The 27,000-nt window shown below is 45.4% G+C and overlaps 1 protein-coding gene and 1 pseudogene across 3 annotated transcripts in view; one reads left to right on the top strand and one right to left on the bottom strand.

The window, feature by feature from the left end:
• The window catches only part of LOC109439082 (HLA class II histocompatibility antigen, DQ beta 1 chain-like), a 185,880-nt pseudogene that overhangs the window by 56,747 nt on the left and 102,133 nt on the right, over nt 1-27,000 (bottom strand). The window lies entirely within an intron of this gene.
• LOC109440476 (patr class I histocompatibility antigen, A-2 alpha chain-like) overlaps nt 1-27,000 on the top strand; it is a 78,432-nt gene that overhangs the window by 1,083 nt on the left and 50,349 nt on the right. The window contains exons 3-8 of one of the 2 annotated variants that reach the window (XM_088795858.1): nt 28-303; nt 896-1,171; nt 1,289-1,405; nt 1,870-1,902; nt 2,045-2,092; nt 2,250-2,555. In XM_088795858.1, the coding sequence (XP_088651984.1) occupies nt 28-303; nt 896-1,171; nt 1,289-1,398 (662 nt within the window). In that variant the 3' untranslated portion in view covers nt 1,399-1,405; nt 1,870-1,902; nt 2,045-2,092; nt 2,250-2,555. Of the gene's footprint in view, nt 1-27; nt 304-895; nt 1,172-1,288; nt 1,406-1,869; nt 1,903-2,044; nt 2,093-2,249; nt 2,556-27,000 lie in introns of those variants that run through there. The other variant, XM_088795859.1, reaches the window with a different exon arrangement.

Raw genomic sequence — 27,000 nt, 5'->3', positions numbered from 1 at the left:
TAGGACCTGACCTTAGGGCGGGGTCAGGGTCTCACACCCTCCAGGTGACATACGGCTGCGAGATGGGACCCGACGGTCGCATCCTCCGCCGGTACCTTCAGGAAGCCTACGACGGCGCTGACTACATCGCCCTGAACGAGGATCTACGCTCCTGGACCGCGGCGGACCCGGCGGCTGAGCTCTCCAAGAGGAAACGTGAGGTGGTACAGGTCGGAGAGTATCTGAGGGACTTCGTTAAGAGCAGGTGCGTGGACTGGCTCCGCAAATCCCTGGAGAAGGGGAAGGAGACGCTGCTGCGCACAGGTGAGAGGGGCCGCGGGGCCTCCTACGAGGAGAGGAGGAAATGGGATCAACACCCGGACACCCCCTCCCCGACCCCGGGAGATGGAGTCCGCCTGGGTTTTCAGATCCTGTACCAGAGAGTGACCCGAAGGGCCCCCTTCTCTCAGGGACAGTTAGGGGTGCAGTCTCTCAGGGGATGGAGGGGGGACCATCTCAGAAATAACTGATCAGCGGTTACCTGTGACTCTGGCAGCTGCTCTGGGAACCCGGGGGGACTTTCTCTCTCAGGCCTTGTTCGCTGCCCTGCACACAGTGTGACTGAGCTCTGACCCCAGCTTTTCTGAGTCATGTGGCCTCCACCCAGCTCAGGACCAGGAATCCCTTTTGTCTCCATCAGAGACCTGTCTCTGTCCTGGGCTGTCTCACCCTGATTGTAGAAGTTTCTAAAGACTAGAGATTATCCTGAACATCACCGTCCAGTGTGGTGTATGGGTTTTGTGCTCCCTTCCCCCACCCCAGTTGTCCTGACCATTCTCGGGATGGTCACATGACCACTGCTGGAGTGTCCCATGAGGGATGCAAAGGTCCTGAATTTTCTGACCCTTCTCCTCAGACACTCCAAAGACACATGTGACCCACCACCGAACCTCTGACCGTGACATCACCCTGAGGTGCTGGGCGCTGGGCTTCTACCCTGCGGAGATCACCCTGACCTGGCAGCGTGATGGGGAGGACCTGACCCAGGACACGGAGCTCGTGGAGACCAGGCCTGCGGGGGACGGGACCTTCCAGAAGTGGGCAGCTGTGGGGGTGCCTTCTGGAGAGGAGCAGAGATACACATGCCACGTGCAGCACGAGGGGCTGCCTGAGCCCCTGACCCTGAGATGGGGTACAGAGGGGGCCGTGGGCACAGAGCCTCTTCTCAGGGAAAGCAGGGGCCTCTGGAGGCCTTCAGGTCAGGGCTGAGGCCTGGGGGTCAGGGCCCTCACCTTCCCTTCCCTTCCAGAGCCGCCTCCTCAGGCCACCATCCCCGCTGCCATGATAGTGGGTGTCATTGCTGGGCTGGTCCTCCTTGGAGCTGCGGTCACTGGAGCTGTGCTGTGGAAGAGGAGGTAGCTCTCAGGTAGGGAAGGGGCGGGGACTGAGGTGTCTTGTCCCACTGGGGAGTTTCAAGCTCCAGGTAGACGTGGGTCCTGCCTCGTTAGTGGGAAGGACCATCCACACACCTGTGCTTTCCCAGTCTAGGGCCCTATTTGCTAACACTTACTCTTTATTAATGCCCGTGTGAAAATGAGGGACAGATTTATCACCTTGATGATTCTGGTGATGGGGACCTGATTCTCAATAGTCACAGGTCAGAGCGGAGGGTCCCCGCTGAGGACAGACCTCTAGGAGGGTGGTTGGTCCAGTCCCCACACATGTACTTTCCTCAGGTTTCCTGATCCTGCCCTGGGTCTGTAGTCACAGCTCAGGACCAGGAGTAGAGAGGTTCTGGAAACTTCTCTAGGGTCCAGACTAGGGTGTTCCTTTAGGATCTCATGGTCCTGCTTCCTTCTTGGGATCTCATGTGATGTTTTCTTCCCACAGGTGGAAAAGGAGGGAGCTACGCTCAGGCTGCAGGTGAGTATGGAGGGGGGTGATCCCTGAGACCCTTGGGACAGTGTAGATGGAAGCCCTTGGGGGAGCTCACACACCCCCATAATTCCTCCTTTAGCCACATCTGCTGTAAGCTCTGACCACATCCTGTTTTGTTCTCCCCCAGGCGGTGACAGTGCCCAGAGCTCTGATGTTTCTCTCACGGCTTCTAAAGGTGAGACCTGGAGGCCTGAAGTGGGGGGTAGGGGGGCAGAGGGGACAGGACTGGGTACTGGGGATTCTTAGGGACAGTTAGAGCAGCAGTGGACTGTTGAGAATGTCACCACTACATGCACTAACCTGAGTTTGTTCATGATTATTTTCTTCTACAGCGTGAGGCAGCTGCCTTGTGGGGGACTGATGATGTGAGATTTGTTCATGCCCCCACTTTGTGACACAGGAACCTCTGATCTCTTTCTGCAAAGGGCATCTGAATGTGTCTGCGTTCCTCTCGCATCATGTGAGGAGGTGGGAGACTGCCCGCCCCTGCCCTCCACGCCCCCTCCCCACACTGACCGAGTCTCTTCCCTGACTCACTGTCCTGTTCCAGCAGAGGCTGTTTCCATCCCCGTCTTTACTTCATGTTACACTGAGCGGCAACTTCCTGCTTCCTATGGAAATAAAAATCTGGATACGAATCTGTTTTTTCAGTTCTTGCCATGAAGGGTTAATTGAAGGAGAAAATCCTAAAGTTGGAGAGGAAATAAATGGAAGCACTGAGAACCTTCCAGAATCCATGTGTTTGCTGCAGTGAGTCTGTCGCAGGTGGAGACAGGAGAGGCTGTGAGGAAGGAGCGTGGACGCGGCCTGAGCCCAGTCAGTGCTCAGTGCATCATGGGCTCTGACGTGGTCACTCCTCGGCGGGGTCACCTCTCTGCCCTTTGTCCTCGTCCCTTCAGTAGGACCTTTTCCCACCAGGACCTGTGATCACAGGGACTCGATCATCACCCAGGTCTGGTCTTGTCAGTGACTGCTTCGTGTGGCCAGGTCACCAAGGCTCAGGCCTGGCCTGGCCCTCGGCCGCCATCTTCTGGGTGTTCATTTGTTGTGTCTATAGAGGAATATGACTGTGTTTGTCCTGGTTACGCGTCCTTCTATCATTCTGCTCTGGGTGTCCCCTGTCTGTCAGCAGCAGGAGGTGTTTTCCTGTCATTGTCCCCACAAGGACCAGGGGACCCTGTACACAGGAGTCTGTGGCTTGAGAGATGAATTTTCAGACTCATCCAGCTCTTGCCTCCTTCTAGGGCTTGATGGTTCTTTCCATCTTTTCCCAAACTATCAGAGGAACCAGATTCTGGAATGAGTAGAGGAGGGATCCCGTGATTTCCCATCTTAGATAAGTTCCTGCTGGAATTCTGCTCTGCTCGCCGCCCTCTCTCCCTGCCCTGAGCTCTAGTGCTGGCTCCAGTCCAAACTCGGGTTTATGAAGCAGAGTCTGCTTTAGATTTGTATTTGGTTGGAAAACAGGACCCGTAAGTGGAGGCTCACTGTTTCCTGAAGAGGGAAATGTAACTGTGCTGTGGTGAGCAGGAGGGCAGGTGTTTGAGAAATAAGGGGGGTGAGAGGAGAGCAGCACCTGTGAGAAAAGGGGAGGTGGTCCTGATGCCAGTGTGAGGGGACTTGGTGCTGTAGCTGCCACAAAACAGCATTTGACCCAAGGCTACATTAATAAAGACACTGTCTCTATAACAGGTAGAGCTCAGGTAGGGAAGGGACGGGGACTGAGGCGCTGTCACTGACTATTCACTGACATTGGGTGTCCGCCAGATGTGTGACAGTTTCTGTATCTGGGAAACATCACTGAAGTAATGTGAGAAAAATGGCTGCCCCTGGGGAGCGTCTGTTCCAGTGGGAAGAGCAGACTATATCCTATAAGCACAGTTAATGAGGAAGGTGTTTATGTTAGAAGGAGATAAGTGTTCTGGGAAAATGCAGTGGGGAAGGGGATCCAGAGTGTGGGGTGTGGAGCCAGGGAAGACGACTATTTTGATTGGGGTGCTCAGTGGGCCTCACTGGGAAGCTGACCTTGAGGGAAGATGTGAAGGACACGAGGAATTACCCACGAGGACGTCTGGGCTCGTTCTTTCCTGGCAGGGAAGCTGCAGTGGGAATGCCCTGGGGCAGGAGTGTGTCTGGTTTCTGGGAAGAGCAGGGAGGCGTGAGGCTGCAGCAGAGAGTGATGGAGAAGAGACAGGTGCGGCCAGACCACGTGGCCGGGAGGGTGGTAGAGGGCAGTGACCTGTGCGCTGAGTGAGGGGGAGGTACAGGACAGTTAGGAGCAGAAGGGGACAGGGTGTGATCTCCTTTCAGAGGACGGCTGGGGCTGCGGTGCTGAGAACAGACTCGGGGGAGGGAGGCCATCGGGAAGTGGAGGAATCTGCAGGGTTCTGGGCTGGACATGGTGCCACTGGGGGTGAGCGGTGGGAATAGAGGGAGTGGGGTTCTGGGTACGTCCTGAAGGTGGACATTATAGCATTTCCTAACGGGCCAGTCTGGGATGTGAGAATCAGGGACCCCCAACATCTCAGAGGATACAAGTAGATGGATGGAGTTGCTGTCAGCAGAGATGGGGAAGGCTCTGGAAGGAGCATATCTGAGGGGTGGGGGGCCTCACAGACATTGATTTTAAAGATGTTGGAGCTGAGATGTCTGTTAGAAACACAAGTGAGGTCATCAGACTGGCAGTTGGACAGATGAGTCTAGAGATTAGAGGAAATGTCTGGGCTGGAGAAATAGACTAGGGAGGTGACACATATAAATATTTAAAGCCTTGAGTACAGATGAAGTCACCAAGGGAGTGATGGCCATAGAAGAGAAAGGAACAGGACTGAACCCTGGACCCCCAGTGCTGTGATCTGATCAGACCACACACCCTGCAGACGGCACAGTTCTGGCCCCACGTCGATAAGGCACGTAGACCAGCGAGTTCCAAACTTCCCTGGATGGGAATCCCCTGGACATCTTGTTAAGACTCAGAAAGTCTGGAGCAGAGCAGAGACTCTGGATTTATTAGGAGGTTGGTGCCGCTGCTGGTGTTCAGATCCTACTTTTAGTAGCAAGACTGTGACCAGGATTCCCACAGGTCTGTGTTCCTGTTAACATAGAAGGGTGATCACAAAGCTTGAGGAGCTCCCTCATAAACTTATTTTTCACAGTATTAGTGAACGGTGTGTCTTCTGGACCCTCCCAGTTGGATGAGCATATCTTAAATAGAAATCTACTCTCACATGCCAATCTCTGTAAATATTTGAATCCCTTCCTCTACATTAAACTAAAGCTGGTCTGGCATTTCCAAGTCAATGACCACAGGGCATCTTTTGGCCCATATTTCAATGAACCAACCAACTAACCACACAATCCGTTAAAGTCCTTTCTAACCCCCCAATCTGAAACATTAAATGCAGAATCTCTACTTAATGAGCCCATATCAAGAAATCCAGCTTCATTTCCTTCCACCATTATTTCCTGTTCACCCCCATACATATTCCCTGGATTTCTGTCTGCATAAATCAGAACAATCAAGTAGTTCTTTGGAGTGTAGTACACGCCTTTATGGACCACACTGTATCCCACCAAATATAAATGCAGGCAGGAATTTAGAGGGAAAACTTGCTTTTATTTTGAGGATATTTGTCAAATTTGGAAAACAGTATTTCTTAGTTTCTCAGACTCATGCATTCTAGTATAAGAGATGATCCCCAGAGCTTGTTCACATGGATAGTCTACTAGGAGACACCCCCATTTCTCCAAAACCTGAGCAATGTAAGATTCATATCCTTAGAGTAAGTGTGAAACAAAAGAAAATCTGTCACATTCTCTATACTACCCAAGCTTTTCCAGAGAGACAGAACCAACAGGGTGAGTGTGTGTGTGTGTGTGTGTGTGTGTGTGTGTGTGTGTGTATCTGTGTTAGAAAGATTTATTTCAAGGAATTGATTCACATAATTTTGGAGACTTGCAAGTCCAAAATTTTCAGGGTGGGTGCGCAGGCTAAAGACCCAGGGATGGCCACTGCTGCTGTTCAAGTATGAAAGTTGTCTGGATGGAGACCAGGAAGAGCCAACATTGCAGTTAAAGTGGGAGGTCCATCTGCTGCAGAATTCCCTCTTATCTATTCAGGGCTTAAACTGAGTAGATAAAGGCCCCCACATGATGGATGGAGGGCAGTCTGTTTTACATAAAGTCCCGCAACTTACATGTTAATCTCATCCAAAAAACACCTTCACAGAATCACTCAGGTTATTGTCTGACCAAATTTCTGAATGCTGTGGTCCAGAAAAATAGACACATAAAATTAATCACCACATCCTTCAATACAAGAATATTCTAAGGAAAATTTCCTTTGACCTCATAAGACAAGGAGCAACAGCTATTTCTGAGAATTTGTAATCAACTACCAGACAGCCCTCCTGTAATTTGTTTCCCAATATCACTTTAGTATGTGGGAAAAAAATATTTGTATTTGCTCAAAATCAGAGAAGAAAGAAATATGAAAATCAGCAAGAGGAAAAAGAAGACACTTTATAGGAATAATGATTAGAATGACAGCAGTTTCTACATTGGAAACAATGTAAATGAGATGACCAATGGGCAATATTTTTAATGCACTGAAAGGAAAATGCAGTCAAACTAGAATTTTATTCCCAACAAAAGTGTTTTTCTAAAATTAAGGCATTTCCAATATTCAAAGGGTTAAACAATTCATTACCACAAGACCGGCATTATAAGTACATGTTTAAGTCTTCAGGTGAAAAGAAACTGATACTGGATGGAAATATGTCAAAAGAGTACCAGACATGGCAACTACATGGGCTGATATGAAAGATGTCTTTTTTTACTACTTAAATCTCTTTCTAGGACAATTATAGTGACTTCACCAAAACTCCCAAAACCTATCCCTCCAGTGTCGCGTCCTGCACGACAAAAGCTTGTGAGGAGCACGAAGGGCGGCACAGGGTTAAGAAAGAAAACACTCAAGGGTAGGGTGCAAGCGGGGCCAAGAGTCTCACAGCCTCAAAAGGACTGAGAGCTCCGAATTAGACCAACACATAGCTTTTATTAGTTAAGTGAGGAAGTTTGTCAATCTCAAGATCTGTGAACCTCATGAATCATACTAGGAAACGGATTTAAGCCAATCACCCTTGTCTGCAGGCAGCCAGAGCCCGAGGTCCCCAGGATGTCTTTGTAATGATAATATGTGCCTCCCAAGGGACTACAGCCTTATGCAGGAAGAGCTGGAGGGCACATCATTGAGTCACTTCCCACTGCAGGTTGTGGGAAGGAATGAAGCCACAGAGGCAGAGGCTCTCCTTAGACGGGGGAAAGTGGGGTGCTGTGCCCACCTCTATCGACCCCACGAGTTCTACAGATGGTCCCCATGAGACTGCACCTGTCTTAGGTTGTTTTCCCGTGAAAAATCTTACCCATCATTGACTGCCCAGTCATCTTTGGGGCCAAACAAAGAGACAGCAAAAAGGGAAAGCAATGTCCCTGAAAGGATTAGTCTCACAGACTCTCCTTCCTTTTTTTTTTTTTTTAAGATTTTATTGGGGAAGGGGAACAGGACTTTATTGGGGAACAGTGTGTACTTCCAGGACTTTTTTCCAAGTCACGTTGTTGTTGTTTCAATCTTAGTTGTGGAGGGTGCCGTTCTGCTTCAAGTTGTTGTCCTTTCAGTCTTAGTTGTGGAGGGTGCAGCTCAGTTCCAGGTCCAGTTGCCATTACTAGTTGCAGGGGGCACAGCCCACCATCCCTTGTGGGACTCATGGAATTGAACTGGCAACCTTGTGGTTGAGAGCCCGCACTCCAACCAACTGAGCCATTTGGGAGTCAGCTCAGCTCAAGGTGCCGTGTTCAATCTTAGTTGCAGGGGGCAGAGCCCACCATCCCTTGCGGGAGTTGAGGAATTGAACCGGCAACCTTGTGGTTGAGAGCCCACTGGCCCATGTGGGAATCGAACCGGCAGCCTTCGGAGTTAGGAGCATGGAGCTCTAACCGCCTGAGCCACCGGACTGGCCCCTCTCCTTTCTTTTTAAGGGTAGGCATGAGGGGACAGACCGGTAGGCTGCTGCGTGGCATCACTCCAGTAAAGCGACTATTAACGTGAACAAAACTATCAGAATCAATCATCCCTCAACACTGGAATCTAATATAATACAACAACCAGGGGAATTCTTAATGAAGAACAAACTACTAAATTTTGGTGACAAAGCATTTTGGCATTTTTACTTATCCACTGATGCACCTCCCACCCCCTCCCACCAGCTCTGAGGTAGCCATGGAGATAGTGGCCCGCATTCCTGGTGCATCTGCCTGATGTGACAGAAGGAAATATGGACTGTGTTCTCAAAAAACTGTGGTTGTGTCCTTTGACATGTCTGATGGCTCCTCAGGGATCAACTAAGAGGCTTGTCTTTGTTTAACACACTTGTTAACTTTATTAGGGCTGGAATGGTCTCCATAACATTGCTTCTCGATAGCTTTTAAAGGCATACACTAGTCATTGGCTGCCTGGAACAAAAGATAATAAATGGGGCAAGCAGCAGTCAGACTGAAAAGCTTAGGAACGTAGAGGCTATAGGAGAAACATGGGGGAATAAAAGCTTTGCAAAGCTCCCACATATACTGAGGAATCTACAAGACCACATGCATGCCCAGGGCTACATACATGCTCAAAAGAGATAAGAGATGAGCTTTATCTTCTGTGTATAAACATGAGAGGAAGGCTAAGGAGGAGTTGAAAACAGCCTGGTTAAGCACCGAAGAAGTTTCCCAACTTGGAAGTGCCCCAATCTGCCACATCTGAGAGAATATTATATTATTTATTTTTTTGACTCCTACTATTGAAGGAAACCTCTGTACAATTGCTAGCTGACCACTGAAGAAAAGGAATAGAGATTATAATGGTCACACATGACAAAGTACAGTCTGTACAAAAATAGTTTAGAAAAGTCACTAAGCCAAGAAGCAGCTATAGAATTCTAGTCAAGATGTCAGAGTAAGTAAACTCTATGCTCAACTCCTCTAATGACCACATCAAAATTACACCTAAATTATATTAATAGCACAACCATCATTGAGAAACACCTGAAAACTAGCTGCACAGAAGTCCTATAACTAAGGATATAAACAAGAAGCTGGTAGGAGAGGCTGAGACAGAACAGGCAGGTCCCACATTCATGCTGTGGTGATTAAGAATCAGGAGGGATATCTTGGCTGTGAACGATCCCCCTGAGGAGCGAGGGGTACCAGCCCCACACTGGGTTCCCCATCGCAGGGCATCAGTGCCAGGGACAGGAATCCCCATAACATCTGGCCACCCCACCAGCAGATGCAAGTGGACAACAAATCTATGGTCTGCATTAATCTGGCTAACACCAGGCCTGGTGATTCCCTGAGAACCCACCACGCGCAACTCATGCAGGAGGCTGAACAACTTCCAGCAACTTTTCCAGACAAGTGGACTGCCTTGGTTCACATGCTATGGACTTTTCTAAATCTGTCAAAGGACCACAAACACCAAACAAGCACTAACTGCCCTAGATGTGTTCCATGCCTCTTACTAAGCAGCTCCAAGCCCAGCAAAAGTGGCAACATTTAACAACATGCATTGTAACTCTCACCAGATGGCCCCAAGCCTGGCATAAGCTGCGGTCAGCATTGGCTCAGAATAGTTTCAACTAAGTGACCACAAGTCCAGCACAACTGGCTGCTGGCCTAAGCTCACATCACGGTGCCCATCAAAGGGTCCCAAGCCTTCCACTAGTGGCAGCCAGCCTCAGTTCACAGCGTAGCACATCCCAAGTGACTTCAAGCCTAGCACAAGTGGCAATCAATCACAGATCAGTTTGTAGCCCTATCACATGGCCACAAGCTGTGCACAAGTGGTAACTAACCTGGCTTGCCCCAGAGTCCCTCCCAAGAGTCTCCAAGACCAACGAACCCAGTGTATGCCTTCAGACCACACCACCAGTTCCACAAATAACACAAGCAAAGGGCAAACTCAGCAGGCACTAGATCCTCCTAAAATAAATTGTGCTTCATAGGGTCAGCCCATGTAAAACAGCTTGTCCACTGTAGTCATGGACATTTCTTATAGCCAGTCAGCCTGAGTGCAAATCCCACCTACTGACATGCCCACAGCAATCAAGGTTATACTGCAACAGGAGGGCAAACAACCCACACAATGGACAACCCTGGAGCACCCAGATCAGGTGACCAGGGAGACTGTGCCATTGGGTCCCACAGGACACCTACTACATAAGGCCACACTACCAAGAATGGGAGAAGTAGCAGATCTACCTAATACATAGAAACAAACACAACTAAAAGAGTCAAGCAAAATGAGGAGAAAAATAAACATGTCTTAAATAAAAGAACAGGACAAAACTCCAGAAAAATAACCAAACAAAGCAGAGACAGGCAGTTTGCCAGATGCAGAGTTTAAAACACTGGTTATAAAAATGTTCAGTGAACTTGAGTGAGAAGAATAGATAAACTGAGTGAGATCTTCAACAAAGAGATAGGAAATATAAAAATGTACAGAGAAAACATGTGAAAGAATCAGTTAGAAATGAAGAATGCAATAACTGAAATGAAGAATTCATTAGAGGGAATCAACAGTAGACTAGATGAAGCAGAGGATCGAATCAGTGATCTGGAAGACAAGGCAGTGGAAAATAGTCAGAAGAGCAAAAAGTAAAGAAAGAAATAAATAAAATAAAAATAAAAAGTATAATTTAAGGGACATCTGGTATACCATCAAGCATAGAAACATTAACATCATAGGGGTACCAGCAGAAGAAAGGCTAAGCAATGAATTGAGACCCCGTTTAAAGAAATAATGACTGAAGACTTCCCTAACCTGGCAAAAGAAATAGACAGACAAGCCCAGAGAGTGCAGAGTCCCAAACAAGATGAACCCAAAGAGGTACATACTGAGACACATCATGATTTAAATGCCAAAGGATAAAAACCAAGAGAGAATCTTAAATCTAGCGAGAGAAAAGCAGTTAGGGACCTCCCATAAGACTGTCAGCTGATTTTTGAACAGACGCAGGTCAGAAGGGAGCAGCATGAAATATTCACATTGATGAAAATGAAGGACCTATGGCCAAGATTACTCTACCCAGCAAGGCTAACATTTATGATCCAAAAAGAAAAAATTTCCTAGACAAGTAAAAGCTACAAAAGCTCATCACCACTAAACCAGTATTACAAGAAATGTTAATGGGACTTCTTTAAATAGAGAAGATAAAAATATAAATAAGAAAATATAGGAAGAAATTCTCACTGAAAAAGGCAAACACTCATTAAAAGCACTGATTCAACCAACTATAAAGTAGAAAGGCTAAAAGGCAAAAGTAGGAAGATCATATGTAATTACAATAAATTAAGGGATACATATAAACACAAAAATAAGTTAAAAATGACAAAAAAAATAAACATGGAGTGGGTGAGTAAAAATTGTAGTGACTTTTGAACGTGTTCAAACTTAAACAAACATCAAGTTAAATTAGACTGCTATAAACATAGCTTGGTATATATGAAGCATGAGTTAAACACAAACCAAACATTTACAAGAGATACCCAGGATATACAGACAAAGGAATCCAAACTCAAAACTATAGAAAATCATCAATCAACATATAAGAGAAGAGAGCAAGAGAATAAGAAAGGAACAGAGAAGTACAGCAAAAACAACCAGAAAACAATAAAATGCTAATTACTACATACCTGCTGATAATTACATTAATTGTAGATGGATTAGGGTCTCCAATCCAATCAAAGACATAGGGTGCCTAAAGGGATTTAAAAAACAGACCCATACATATGCTGTCTACAAGAGACCCACTTCAGAGTGAAAGACATACACAAACTGAAATGTAAGTAATTAATGTTTCATTTCATATAAATGAAAATGAAAAGAAAAAAAGAAAAAGAAAAGGCTGTGGCAGCAATGCTTATATGAGACAAAATGAACTATAAAACAAGGGGTGTAACAAGAGACAAAGAAGGTCATTTCATAATCATAAAGGAATCAATCCAACATAACGAAATAACTCTCATCAATATCTACACACAGAAGATAAGAGGACCTAAATACACAAAGCAAATATTGACTGAAATAAAGAGATAGACAGTAATACAATTGTAGCAGGGATTTTAACGCCCCATTGGCAACAATGGATAGTCATCCAGAAATACATCAACAAGGAAACAGCGGCCTTAAATGATACACTAGACCAGATGGACATAATTGATATTTTTAGAGCATTTCACCCCAAAGCAGCAGAATATACATTTTTTTTCAAGTGTACATGGAACATTTTCCAAGATAGACCACAATTTGGTCACAAAAGAAGTCTCAATAAATTTAAGGAGATTGAAATCATATCAAGTGTCTTCTCTGGCCACAATGGTATGATAGTAGAAGTCAATTACATGATCACACACACACACACACACACACACACACACACACAGAGGCTGAATAACATACGACTAAATAATGAATGGGTCAACAATGAGGTCAAGGAAGAAATCAAAAGACACCTTGAGACAAATGAAAATGAAAACACAATGACTCAAAGTCTATGGGACACAACAGCAGTCAGACTGAAAAGCTTAGGAAAGTAGAGGATGTAGAAGGAGATACATGGGGCATTGCTAAGAAAGAAATTCACAGCAATGAGGCCTACCTCAAGAAGCAAACAAACAAAAAAACCCAGCCACTGCAGTACAGGGAGCCCCATAGAGACAGAGCCGGGGCCAGTGTGAGTCAGATGGGCACTGGGTGGCTCTGTGCTCACTGAGGAACAATAATTAAACGGGCACAGATGATCCTAAGAAGCCGAGAGGCAGTGTCATCATAGGCACCTTTGTGCAAACCTGCCGCGAGGAGCCAAGAAGAAGCACCCAGATGCTTCAGTCACATCTCAGAGTTTTTTAAGAAGTGCTCAGAGAGGGGGAGACCACGTCTGCTAAAGAAAAAGGCACATTTGAAGACATGGCAAAGGCGGACAAGACCCATTATGAAAGAGAAATGAAGACTTATATCCTCCTAAAGGGGAAACGAAAAAGAAGTTCAAGAATCCCAATACACCCAAGAGGCCTCCGTCACCTTTTTTGCTTTGTTTTGTTCTGTATATCTTTCAAAACTCAAAGGAGAATATCCCGGCCTGACCATTGGTGATGCTGCAAAGAAGCTGAGAGAGATGTGGAACAACACTGCTGCAGGCGACACGCAGCCTTATGAGAACAAGGCTGCTAAGCGGGAGGAAAACTACAAAAAGGATATTGCTGCATGCTGAGCTAAAGGAAGGCTGGTGTGGCAGAAAAAGGGGTTGTCAAGGCTGAAAAGAGCAAGAAAAAGATGGGAGAGGAGGAGGACGAAGAGGATGATGAGGAGGAGGATGAAGAAGAGGATGATAAGCTGGTTCTAGTGCAGTTTTTTCTTGTCTACAAACATTTAACCTCCCCCACCCCGTACACAATTCACTCCTTTTAAAGAAAAAAATTGAAATGTAAGGCTGTGTGAGATTTGTTTTCAAACTGTACAGTGTCTTTTTTCTGTATAGTTAACACACTACTGAATGTGTCTTTAGATAGCCCTGGACTGCTGGTATTTTCTATAGCCACTAACCCTGTCTGGTACAGTGTGGGGGCTGTAAGTTGGCATGGAAATTTAAAGCCGGCCTTGTTGGTGCACAGCACACAAATTAGCTATAATGGGGACAGTAGTTTTTTCATCTTCAGTTGTCTCTGGTGCAGCTTATACAAAATAAACGTTCTGTTAACTGAATACCACTCTGAAATTGCAAAAAACAAAACAAAAATGCAGCTGTTTTGTTGATATTCTGAATGCTTCTAAGTAAACACAATTTTTTAATTAAAAAAAAAAAAAGCAACAGGGGGCGACCGAGTGGCTCAGGTGGTTAGAGCACAGTGCTCATAACACCGAGGTTGCCAGGTCGATTCCCACAGGGACCAGTGAGCTGCACCCGCTACAACTAGATGAGAACAACGGCTCATCTGGAACTGAGCTGCTGGGAGAACCGCCGTGTGCTGCGGTGAGCTGCCATGAGAGGCAGATGACCAGCGGCTGAATGGCTCAGCTGGTTACAGCGAAGCGAACAACGGTTTGACTCAGAGCTGGGAGGAAGGGAAAGGAGGGAAGAAAAGCAACAAGAAAAATCTCAAATACACAATCTAATCTTACAATTAAAGAACTAGAAAAAGGAAAGCAAACAAAGCTCAAAGGGAAAAAATAATAAAGATCAGAGCAGAAATAAATGAAATAGAGCCTTAAAATGTTAGAAAAGATTAATGAGAGCTTGTTCTTTGAAAAGATAAGCAAAGCTGATAAACCTTTAACTGGATGTATCAAGAAAAAAAGAGAGAGGACCCAAAAAATAAAATCAGAAATGAAAGAGGAGAAGTGACAACTGACACCACAGAAATACAAAGGATTATAAGAAAAAACTATGAACAATTATATGGGAACAGATTGGGCAATCTGGAAGAAATGGACAAATTTCTAGAAACATACAATCTTCCAAGATTGAATCAAGAAGAAACAAAATACAAAACGACTGATTACTACTGACAAAAATCAAATCAGTAATCAAAAAACTCCCAACAAACAAACAAGAGTCCTGGCTGGACCAGATGGCTTCACAGGTGAATTTTACCAAACTTCAAAGAAGCATTAACATCATTTCTTCTCAAACTATTCCAAACATTTCAAGAGAAGGGAAGGCTTGCAAGCTCATTTTACAAGGACACCATTACCTTGATCACAAAACTGAACAAAGACATTAGAAACAAAAAATTATACAGCAATATTCATGATGAACATAGATGTATCAATCCTCAACAAAATATTAGCAAACCGAATTCATCAATACAGTAAAATCATCATACATCATGATCAAGTGGGACCTGTTCCTGGGATGCAAGGTTGGTTGAATATCTGCAAATCAATTGACATGATACACCACACAATCAAAATGAAATATAAAAATCATATGATCATATCAATAGATGCAGAAAAAGCACTTGGCAAAACTCAGCATCCAGTTAGGAGAAGAAAAAAAAAACAACTTTTAGCAAAGTGGAAATAGAGGAAACATATCACAACATAACAAAGGCCATATATGACAAATGCAAATACTCAATGGGGAAAAATTAAATGTGTTTTCCTTATATCAGGAGCAAGACAAAGTTGCCCACTTTCCCCATTTTTATTCAACATAGTGTTGGAAGCCTTAGCCACAGCAATTGGACAAGAAAAAGAAAGAAAAGGCATCCAAATTAGAAAGGAAGAAGTAAACTGTCGTTATTTGTAGATGACATGATACTATATATAGAAAACCCAAAAGATTGCACCAAAAACCTACTAGAACTGATAAGTGAATTCATTATGCAGCAGGATACAAAGTTAATATTCAGAAATTGATTGCATTTTTATACACGAATAATGAACTATCAGAAAGAGAAATTAAGAAAACAATCCCATTTACAATTACATCAAAAAATGTAAAATACCTAGGAATAAATTTAACCAAGGAGGTAAAAGACCTATACTTGGAAAACTATAAGACATTGAAGAAAAAAATTGAAAAGATACAAATAAATGGAAGCATATCCATGCTCATGGATAGGAAAAATTAACGTCATTAGAATGTCCATACTATCCGAAGCAACCTAAAGATTCAATGCTATCCATATGAAAATACCAATAGCATCTTTCACAGAAGTAGAACAAATAATCCTATATGGAACTTCAAAAGACCCTGAATAGCCAAAGCAATCCTGAGAAAAGAGCACAGTGAGGGTATCATGTTACCTGATCTCAAACTATCCTACAAGGCTATTAAGGCTACAAGTAATCTAAACAGCATGGTACTGGCATCCAAACAGACACTTAGATCAATGGAACAGAATAGAGAACCCAGAAATAAACCCACGCCTATAAGGTCACTTAATCTGTGACAAAGGAGGGAAGAATATACAATGGGGTAAAGACAATCTATTCAATAACTGGTGTTGGGAAACTGGAAAGATACATGAAGAAAAAAAAAAGGAATTGGACCATCTTATTACACTACATACAAGAATAAATCCAAAATGGATTAAAGACTTAAATGTAAGACTGGAAACCACAAAACCCCTAGAAGAAAACTGTAGTCACACAACAGCCTAGCCAAATGTCCCCCCGTGTCTTTCCTTAAGGAAAGAAGAGTCTGTGAGACTATGCCTTTCTGGGACTCTGTTCCATCCTTGTGTTTACACCTTATTTCTCTCTGTCTGGTCCCCAAAAGATGGTTTTCAGCCCAAGACGGGTCAGATATCTCACGGGAGATACAACCTAAGCCAGGCGGAACCGAGTAGGGACCTCCAATGAGCTGCCTTAGAAAAATATGGGAAGGAGCCTGGCCTCCCCTTCCCCCTGCCTGGGAAAAGCTGTTGCGGTCTCTGGCTTTTCCCTCGCACCTGTTTGTGAGAGAAGTCATGAGGACAACAAAGATCAGTCCTCTCCACTTATCTCAACGGAGCTGTTACGATATGAGAGACTTGACCCTGAGAAGGTACATACCTTAGGTAAGACATCATGGGACCTTGTGCTCTGGCTGTTTACAGACAAAGGGTGATTGGAATAAACATTTTTCTGCTATGATGTATGAGTCTTACAGACCGTGTAAGAAATAATGTTACTTTCTTGTATTTGTCTACCTATCAATCAAAACCTTCAGTCGGCCTTATTCTGGGTTCCAGTCCTCTGAGACTGAGAGACCCCTGGCCTTTGGAGGGATTTAACTGCATTAAGTCTCTGTTTCTGTCTTAAAAACTTAACCCAAACTGCCCTTTCTTGCACCCTCACTGCCCGTTTGCACTGGACATGACAGAAAACATAGGCAGTATACTCACTGCCATTGTTCTTAGTAATGTTTCTGATCTGTCTCCTCAGATAAGTAAAACACAAGGAAAAATAAACCAATGGGACTACATCAAACTAAAACGTTTTTGCACAGCAAAAGAAACCACCAACAAAACAAAAAGACAGCCTAGTGAATGGGAGAATATAGTTGCTAATGATACATCTGATAAGGAGTTAATATCCAAAATTTATAAAGAACTCATACAACTCAACACACACACACACACACACACACACACACACACACCAAAATCAATGCAATTAAAAAATGGGCAGAGGACCTGAATAGACATTTCTCCAAAGAGGACATACAGATGGTCAATAGACATGTGCAAAGACGCTCCATGTCACTAATCATCAGAGAAATGCAAATAAAACTTGCAATGAGATACCCCCTCACTCCTGTCAGAATGGCTATCATCAATTAATCAATAAATAAGTGTTGATGAGGATGTGGAGAAAAGGGAACCCTTGTGCACTGCTGGTGGGATGGTAAATTGATGTAGTCACTTGGACCACAGTATGGAGATTCCTCAAAAAATTAAAAATAGGACTACCTTATGACGCAGCAATTCCACTTCTGGGTATTTATCGGAAGGAATGCAAAACACTAATTCAAAAGGATACATGCACCCCTATGTTCACTGCAGCATTATTTACAACAGCCAAGGTATAGAAGCAACCTAAGTGCCTATCAGTAGACAACTGGTATAGGAGCTGTGGTACATATATACAACGGAATATTACTTGGCCATTAAAAAGAATGAAATCTTACATTTGCGAAAACATGGGTGGATGTAGAGGATATTATGCTAAGTGAAATAAGTCAGACTGAGAAAGACAAACACCATATGATTTTACTTACATGTGGAATCTAAAGAACAAAACAAACAAACAAACAAAACAGAAAGAGACTCATAGGTACAGAAAACAAATTGATGTTGCCAGAGGGGAGGCGTGTTGGAGGGAGTTAAGAAATACAAATTGGTAGTTACAAAATCATCAGCAGGATGTAAAGTACAGCATGAGGAATATAGTCAATAATGTTGCCACAACGACATAGAGGGCCAGGTGGGTAAAAGACTAATCTAGGGGATTGAAGAGGCAGACAAGGGTTAGTAAAAGTGAACCTGAAAGGAGACTGCCCAGGCCGGCATCTATTCCCTAGGAATCACCCAGGCTCATCCCCTAAAAATAAATAAAAAATGTCCAAACACTCCTAAAAAGAGGAGATAAGACTGAACTGGTATTAACTGGTTCCTCACACATGTCCGTTACCTGAACTCCAGCCTCATTATAATACTATTAAAATAAAATGAACATTAAGGCTTGCCCCACCCCCATTCCCGTGGGTTTTTCTGTATGCATCCTGGGTATGAGCATGTGCAGAAAGAAACTAGTTATATAACCAACATATGTCAATCAAATGACCTCAGTCTATATGTCACATCTTCTGCTGTAAGGAAATTTACCTACCCTTTCCTATATAAGAAAAAGTTAGGGGTGGTCCAAGTGGCTCAGGCAGTTGGAGCTCTGTGCTCCTAATGTCGAGGGCTGCTGGTTCGATTCCCACATGGGAATCAAACCACAAGGTTGCCGGTTCTACTTCTCAAGTCCCGCAAGGGATGGTGGGCTGCTCCACCCCCTGCAACTAAGACTGAACAAAGCCTCTTGAGCTGAGCTGCAGATGAGCTCCCAGATGGCTCAGTTGATTAGAGAGCGGGCCCTCAACCACAAGGTTGCCAGTTTGACTGCAGCAGGGGATGGTGCCCCCTGCAACTAACAATGGCACCTGGAGCTGAGTGTGCCCTCCACAACTAAGATTGAAAAGACAACAACTTGACTTGGAAAAAAAAATCCTGGAAGTACACACTGTTTCCCAATAAAGTCCTGTTCCCCTCTCCAGTAAAATCTTAAAAAAAAAAAAAAAAAAGTTAACCTGAAGTTAGGTGCAGTTATCTACCCTGGCAACTTTCTATGCCGGCATCTTTGTTCTTGAATAAACTTACTTCCTTGCTCTCCTCATTTCAGGCAGAGTCTGTGAATTTCTTCACCTTTTGTCGTGAGGAACGACAAGGTGGTTAATTCCAATGACACAACAGGGATCACGGCATAAATTATGTAAATGTCTAACCACTATGCTGTGCACCTGAACCTAATATAAAATAATACTGAGTGTCAACTGTAACTGAAAGAAATAATTTTAAAAAGGGAAAGATCTTGACCAAAGGGGTGTAAATTTCAGTCATAATATAAATGGAGCCACTTTAAAATGGAGCCAGAGCTGCCATCCCCAAGGAACTGCCTTGTGCATCTTCTGCCTCAAACCTGTAGGAATGTTAAAGCAGCAAAATAACCTTTGCACTGGGCCTAAAGCAGAATTATGTCCTAAAGAACTGTTTGCAAAGATAAGCAGAACACAGATATTATGACTATTGATTACGTGACTGAAAATTTAAAACTTCCCTTAGAATAAACACCGCTATGTCTGCACCAATAGAAATGTCTTCCTTCTATTTATGGATTTGTTCCCCTTCCCTTCTCATAAACACCCCCTGCCTTTGTCTCCTAATCAGAACACCTTTGGGCTTCTGCCTGAATCACTGCTTCCTGAACAGCGATTCTTATTTTTTAATCTCAACTAAATGCTTGTTGACTCTCACTTTGAAAGACCTTTTCTATTTAGGTTAACATATCAATCAGTGGACTTGGAGTTAAGGGGCTCCCCTAATCTCACGCCCCCCTAGTGCAGAGTCCTTTAAGGTCTTCTTTGGTGTGTGTGTGTGGGGGGGTGTCTTTGCAGTCTGCTGATCTGCTGAATATCACTGTCCCTCTCCTGAAATAAAGGCACATGTGCAGGTGACACCAGCTTAGGACCCTGACTCTCCATTTACACAGAGAAGTGGGGGTGGGTGGAAAGAGGGCTGATGTCCAGAGTAGCAGCCACAGGTGTCTTCAGGGTTTCTTGATTGGTGTTTGTTTTGCTACATTTGGAGGAGTTTATTCTCAGGAGGAGAAAGCCTTTGTAGAAAGTGACAAATGCTCAGGCTGGGTGTGGGGAGAGGAAAAGGATGAGGAAATAGGGAAAAAGCACAGTGGGGCTGGGCAGGAGGTGAAGAGAGTCCAGGAGGAGAGGGGCCTGGCCTGAGGGCAGCAGGTCTGGAGCCCAGAGCCTCACTGCCCAGGGTCCTGCAGCCCGTGAGGAACGGGGAGAGGCAGGACCTTCCACTGGCCAGAAACATCGCTGTAGAACTTGGGGGTTTTGTTTTGTTTTGCTTTTGTATTCTATTAAGATGAATTTGGAACACCAGCAGGTGTGAAAACTAAGAACCTATTTTTCAAAGGATAAATGCTTCAGTCTCCTTCCAGTTTATCTCATCACTAATCCCCTGGACAAGGGAGGGAGCCAGGCACCAAACATTCTTGAAACTTCTTCAGATCAGAAAGTCAGTCTCATTCTTCAGACTTGCTGTGAAAGCCTTTGACATTCCCAATGGCAAATCGGTGCTCAAGGAACAAGATTTGCCCCAACTTTGTTTCTGACCCAAGGACACTGTGGCAACTCCAGCTTCAAACTGGGTTTGAGTATGAATGTGACAGGGTCCCTTGTGCCCCGACTCAATGTTGCACTTTTGAAAATTATAGCCTGCATATTTTATAAATATTTATTACACATCTGTCTACTCCAGTAAAAACATCCCTTTAAAAGAACTTTAAGAAAGATTCAATGCTATCAAAATGTGAAGGATTATCTCAAAAGACAATTTCTGGTGTTGAATTTAATTACTATTTTGGTTTTTAAAAATCTGTAATTTATTCAGTTTGGGGTTTAGGTTTATGATACTTTAAAACTGAAATGTTCTCTCCCTGACCCTCATATAAATCTAAACTTATACTAAAAGAAAAAATTCCAACATGCAGAGAAAGTGAAAGTCACCAAGTTACCCCACTTCCTGAAGACACCACTGTCCAAACTTTGGTGAGGAACTTTCCAGGTTTTCACCTCTTTACAACATAGTTAATTTGTAAGTGGTATCAGTGACATTATAATTCAGTATATTCTTAACCTTTTAAAAAAAAGCTTAAAAGTGTGTTGGTACATCTTTCCATAGCAATATATTAAAATCGATCTTACTTCCTTTATTGGCTGCATAGCATTTTCCCCACTTTCTTCCGCCTCCCCTCCCCACTCCAGTTCCAGGCCTTGTTTCTCAGTCTAGTTGTGTAGGACACAGCTCCCTGGCCTATGCTGGTGTTATGAGTCCTGCGCTCCCCACAGCTGAGGCAGTCTGTCAGCAGTTGGCTGCTCACAGCAGCAGCTCACAGCAGCTCTCCGTGGGCTGCCAGCCACTCACTCTGGCCACCGGCAGCTCATGACAGTACACGGGAGCCCACAGCAGAACACGGCAGCACACAGCAGCCCAGGGCAGCTCAGCCAACCTCCGTCTACTCACGGCAGCCCAGCACCAGGGAGAGCTGTTGTTCACAATCTCAGCATGTGGAATCGAACCCAGACCTCAGCAGTTAAGAGCACAGCACTCCAACCACCTGAGCCACTGGGCAGGCCCCGCATAGCATTTTATGACAGGCTTTTCTTTGGGGATAATGGAATGGTCTCCATCTTCACTGTGGTAATGGTGACAAGGGTGTACAATTGCCACAACTCAACCAGCTGTGCATTTCAAACAGATGCATTTTACTGCATGTAACATGTGTCCCAACAAAGTTGGCTTTAAGCATATTATCCTCTTTGAAATGTGCACTTTGGTTATGTAAATAAAACAAAGGAAACACCTTGATTCAAAGAGACACACCCTGACACAATGGAGGTGAAGTTTCCTGATGTAACAACTTCCCCTCAAGAGGTCCCGCAGTAACAGTAACAGGTGTTTATTTATGTCTTCAGAGAGATCAAACAGCTAGCGTGAAATGTCAATAAATGATGAAACTAGATAGAGAGTAAAAATGAAGTTTAGAAATAATATTACACCTTATAAAATTTATTTCCCGTTTAATTTTTTTCTCCCCTCTTCTTTTCTTCAACACTTTCCCCTTCCCTCCCTCCTTTTCCACTCTCTCCTCTACATCTTGTCCCTGCACATTCCAGCCTCATGGTCAACACAGGTGACTGTGTCCCCTGGGACAGGTCAGGGACAGAGACTGGGAAGGGCGCTGGTCAAGGAGTTTTCTAAGCACTGTCGGGCCGCTGTGCCTGTGTCATTTCAGGGAAGTCACGCCCGTCTGTGACGGAGGTGACACCGGGTGTAAAGTAGGTCCTCCCTGAACGTGGCAGAACCTCGGTGGGGTTTTCCTCGATCCTTAGTGGTGGCTTTTCATCCAAGCGGGTGAAGCCTCAATCTCGACTCAGTCTGGAGGGTACCCCACTGGAGGCCCTTCTTCCCTGAAGAGGAGGGGCTGTAGGAGGTGTTTTGGGATCTTAGATTCCACGGACATCCCGTGGTGAGGAAGCTGGAAGAAGCGCTTCCCTACTCTTGGGCTGTTTAAAACGAGTTGGAATCCAGGTCCCCTTCAGACCCCGGGAATCCCATTTCCACCCCCCCCCCCCAAGTCTTCATTTCCCCAACGGCAGGTGCAACCGCCCGCAGCTTGAGAACCAGAAACTGACATGCAGCGCGCTCTGCTCCCAGCCTGCCCCTAAGCGCCTTCCTTTTGCTTTGAGATCATTGAACAACTTTTCTTTCCTTTATGCCAGAGTCGGGGGACGAGTGACCTTCTATCCTCCATGTAGATTTTGGCCCAGCCTTGGGTTGAGTATTTCCAGACCCAGCAGTGTCTCCTGAGGTCTGCGGGGGCCCCTATGCTGGTGAGGCGGGGCTCCAAGGGCAGGAGTGGAGACAGATCAGTTTATGGGGCAGAGCAGAGGGGGCTGGAAACGGGGTGGGGTGGAGGGAAACACTTTGTGCAAAAGGCAACCTGGGAGGCTTGTGGGGAAGGGGCTGATTCCCTAGATCCTAAGGGGGGGTACCCCAGATCCTGAGCCCCAGACCATCAGGGCCCCTTCCATCCCCAGAAAGAGTAGGATTGGCTTCAATGTCTCATTGCAACCATCTCTAAATGCCTTGCAACAAACCTAGCATATCATCATCCTCATCATCGTCATTAATATTATTAATGTATTAAAACAGAAATGGGGTGGGGACGACTGCATGAGACCTGCCACCCCTAGGAAGCCCGGGAAGGAGGGCTGATGACATCATGGAGGAAAGCGCTTGGAACCAGCTGTCAGGAGAGCTGGGTTCCATCTCCCTCTCCACACCCGCACTCCCCTGTGACCTTTAGCAATGAAAGGAATCTCTCTGAGCTGGGACAGTGTAAGAAGAATAGGGAAGAGGGTTGCTAGTTGTGAGGCTGACACTCCTTTGTCACCCCAAACTAAGTTTGACAAAGTCACTAAGTGTTCTGTTAACTGCTCTGTTAGCCTATTTTCCAGGAAACGATTGGGCCCCCAGATAACCACCTGCAGAAACCACTAAGGAACCAAAGAGAGAACCTGCTCAAACCGGTTAAGGAAGCCTCTATGAACTTGAGGGGAAGGAAAGCTCATATAATAGTAAATCCCGCCTCTGGGAGGAGTTTGGACGCCATTATGTGAAGATGCCCCACGTGAAGAAGCATCAGCTGCTACCGGCCCGGGACAGCCCAGCACCACGCTTTGCATCCTGTGCACGTGTGACAACATTCCCGTCGTGCATGTGCACTGATTTGAAAGGACCGAAACACAGGGCTCCCCACTTAGCAGAGCCACGGCTTTGGAAATTATTCCCCGTGGGCTCCTTATTCGCTGCAAATAAATCTTGCTTTGTGTGCTAACTACCCTTGCTGTACTGTCTGATTCGTGACTCACCAAGAGGTGAACCCATTCGAAGTTCAGTCACAACAGGACCCATCCCTGACGTGCTAAATACATTGTGATGGTCACGTCATTAATCAATACAAAAATGTGTAACCTAAGGAATTGTTAAAACATAGTGATACGTGACATTTCCATCCACAGACACATGTAGGATGGGGGTCCTTGTGGTTAGTGACGATGGGCAGAGCCCCACTGTAAGAAAGCATCCTCAGGGAGACAGAGAGGAGAGAACACAGCTCCTGGTCCTGGAGCAGCTCACTGTCTAACGGGGGGAGTGCAAGATGGTCAGGTGGGTTCAAGGCAGGGCACCTGGGTACCAGCAGGGAGGGTCAAACTGTGGGCTGACCAGCGGTTCTAAAACTCACCTGCACAGTGGAGTCACCAGGGAGATTTAAAAGGCAGAAGGCCTGGGTCCGACCCAAGGGTACTGATTTAATGGCTCTGGCCGTGGCCTGGGCCTGTGGAAGAACTCTCCACCTGGTTCTCTAAGCAGCCAAGATTCCGGACCATGAGGGACATGTCCAGAGAGAAGGAGATGTGTGTTGGGGCTGAGGCACAGCTGTCAGTAGAAGGTGACATCTGGGATGGCGTTATTGTTATTATCAACATTTACTGAGATGTGGTTCATATATCACATAACTCGCCCCTATAAAGTGTACCGTTAGGCCCCTTCGCCTCCTCTCATGGGCCTTAGCCTCCAAGGAGCCTTCCCTCTCATGGCTCCACCTCCCCAGACTTCACTAACCCACATTTTCTGGGGGTGCTTACTGCCCAGTGGGTCTTCCCCCATCCCCACTCCCCTCAGTTGCCTCATCTGTGAAATGGGGGAAATAACAGCATTTATGTCCAGTTGTGCTTGCAAGATTTAAAGTGTTAGTACACGTGAGGTGCTTGCACCTCTGCCACATCAGTTATTATCATTATTTTTGCTATTTTATAGGTACTATATTACATGTGTGATAGTTTTATTTTTGTCTGTGAGCTTTGTCTATAAGCTTCTTTGTTATGGCTCCTCATGAGGAGACTAATACCAGCTTTCTGGCACCCTGAGGTCCCCTTCTCCCCCATCAAACTGTCATATGCATTACTTTATGTCTATTGTATCTGTATAATTTTATATAATGCGTGTTTAAATGCTCTGTAAATATACATGCCTGGTCTGTGTTTTATTTCCTGTGTCTGGGAGGGGATAGATGGTGAGGTTCTGGGGAGAAGGAGAGGTACATGTCAATACCTGACGCAGCACTAAGAAATCTCCCCGCACCCCACCCCCCACCCCCACCCCAGTGACTCACAGCAAAGCACAAAGGGCTGGGAGAAGATGGGACTGGGACATCTGGGCCAGTGTTCAGGGGCTGCCCTATTGGGGGAAACGTGCTCTGAACAGGTGTAACCCTCACGGAGTGAAGCAGGGCTGAAGTGTGACATCAGGGGCGGGGCCAGTGCTGGGGGTTCCTGAGTATGAACAATAGGCGTCAGTCTCCGTCTGGGGTGACGTGACTGCTGGCGACGAGGGCTGAGTTGTGAGAAAAAATGAACATAGAATGTGGCTGAGTGAGGCAGCATCGGCACCGCCTCTGTCAGCTCAGACTGAGGTGTGCGGGGCAGCTGGGGAGGCGAGACATCCCCCATCTGATGCTCAGTCCTTCCTGACTTCTGGTCTTGGGGCGCACAGACAGGCGGTGCTCTCCTTGGTCAGGACAACCTGAGCCCCACCAGTGAGGCACAGGGGCAGAGAGCACTAGGGGGCGCCTCCCACAGCTGGGGTGGAGGATGGGAGCCCTTCCTGCAGCAGGACCTGCGGGGTAGGAAGAGAGGGGCGAGGGCCCCAGTCAGGTCCTGTTCCCTCCCTGCCAGCTTCACAGGGCAAACAGGAAATGGGACTGGAACTCATCCACGCATCTATTTATTCAGGTGTGTGGATACTCACATGTTCGTTCATGTAGCATCGATGTGACTCACACATCTGTGCGTGCATGTTGTCGTCCCAGCATTCCTGCATTTCAGTCAGCCCGCAAGTGTCATTTGTTGCATCCAGTTGTCATTAGGCATAAACCTTCATGCTCATTCGATTTTTGTTTTCATCAAAGTCACAATTGCCTGTAAATTTAAGGGTCAAATATTTGTACAAGATTTATTATGCAATCTACTATTATAGTCCTCTCTGCCTCTTCTCAATTTATACCTTCCTAGAGGGAACCTCTTTCAATATTTTCTAGCTGATTCCTTTGGTCTTTACTTCCATAGCTCTACATACCAGGTCTTAAGCACTGCGGCTTGAGCTTTCAGGGGCAGACATTGTCTGCTGCATTGCACAGTGGCTGATGGAATAGTTAATTGTCATTGTTCTATTTCACTTTTCCATTGCTTCATTTTCCCAATATATTTATGTAGTAATTACACTTAGCTCAGTAATGCAGCATTTTCTTTTCCATTACTAATGCTCTTATATATAAACTTTACTAGGTCTCACTTCCTGTATAACCTTTGGTTCTCCCCAAAGTTAATAATTGCCATTGTTTTTGTCTCATTATTTCCTATGTAGCATCCACTAATTTAACTTTGGTATTTCTTCTATTTGTATGACTCTTTCAAGAGTTGAAGATATGTTGGGTATCCTGTCAATTTCACCTTCTTGAAAATATCCATCCTGGGCCCTGTGACATGCTCCCATCTGGTCTGGATCCCTGACATCTGGATCATGGTGACGGTCCTAGGATCTCCTTCCACCTTCACCTGGGCAGTGCTTTTCAGTGCAGTGGAGTCACCTGGACATCCTGCTGAAATGCAGACTGATTCAAGATGTCGAGGATGGGGACAGTGAGCCTGTCTATCTAGTTTCCTGTGACGCTGCTTCTGCTGGTCCATGGATGACAAGTGGGGTCACCAGAATATGTCTCCTTGTCTTTCTCCTGTGTTGCACCTCCAGGTGTGTTTACTACCTCTCTCTCTCTCTCTCTCTCTCTCTCTCTCTCTCTCTCTCTCTCAGTGGTAAGCCAATACTAGCACATTTGTAATTAATTAAGTATTTTGTTTCCCTTCTGAATTAGTAATGGGGTTAATTATTTTTATCGTGGTAAAAAAACACATAAAATTTATCAGCTTAACCATTTTTAAGTGTACAGTACAGGGATGCCCTACAACTAAGGACACACAGAAGCAGCCACCTGGAGAGTGGTAGGAGGGGCAGAGATGCCTGACAGCCTGGTCCGACATCCGTGTGTGAACATTAAAAATCGAGAAGAATATCTAGGCAGTGGAGGCCCCC

The sequence above is a fragment of the Rhinolophus sinicus genome, chromosome 2 (genome assembly GCF_057876585.1).
Source record: "Rhinolophus sinicus isolate RSI-liver-muscle chromosome 2, RSI-T2T, whole genome shotgun sequence".
NCBI classification, from domain to species: Eukaryota; Metazoa; Chordata; class Mammalia; order Chiroptera; family Rhinolophidae; genus Rhinolophus; species Rhinolophus sinicus.
This window is presented reverse-complemented; position numbering and strand designations above follow the sequence as displayed.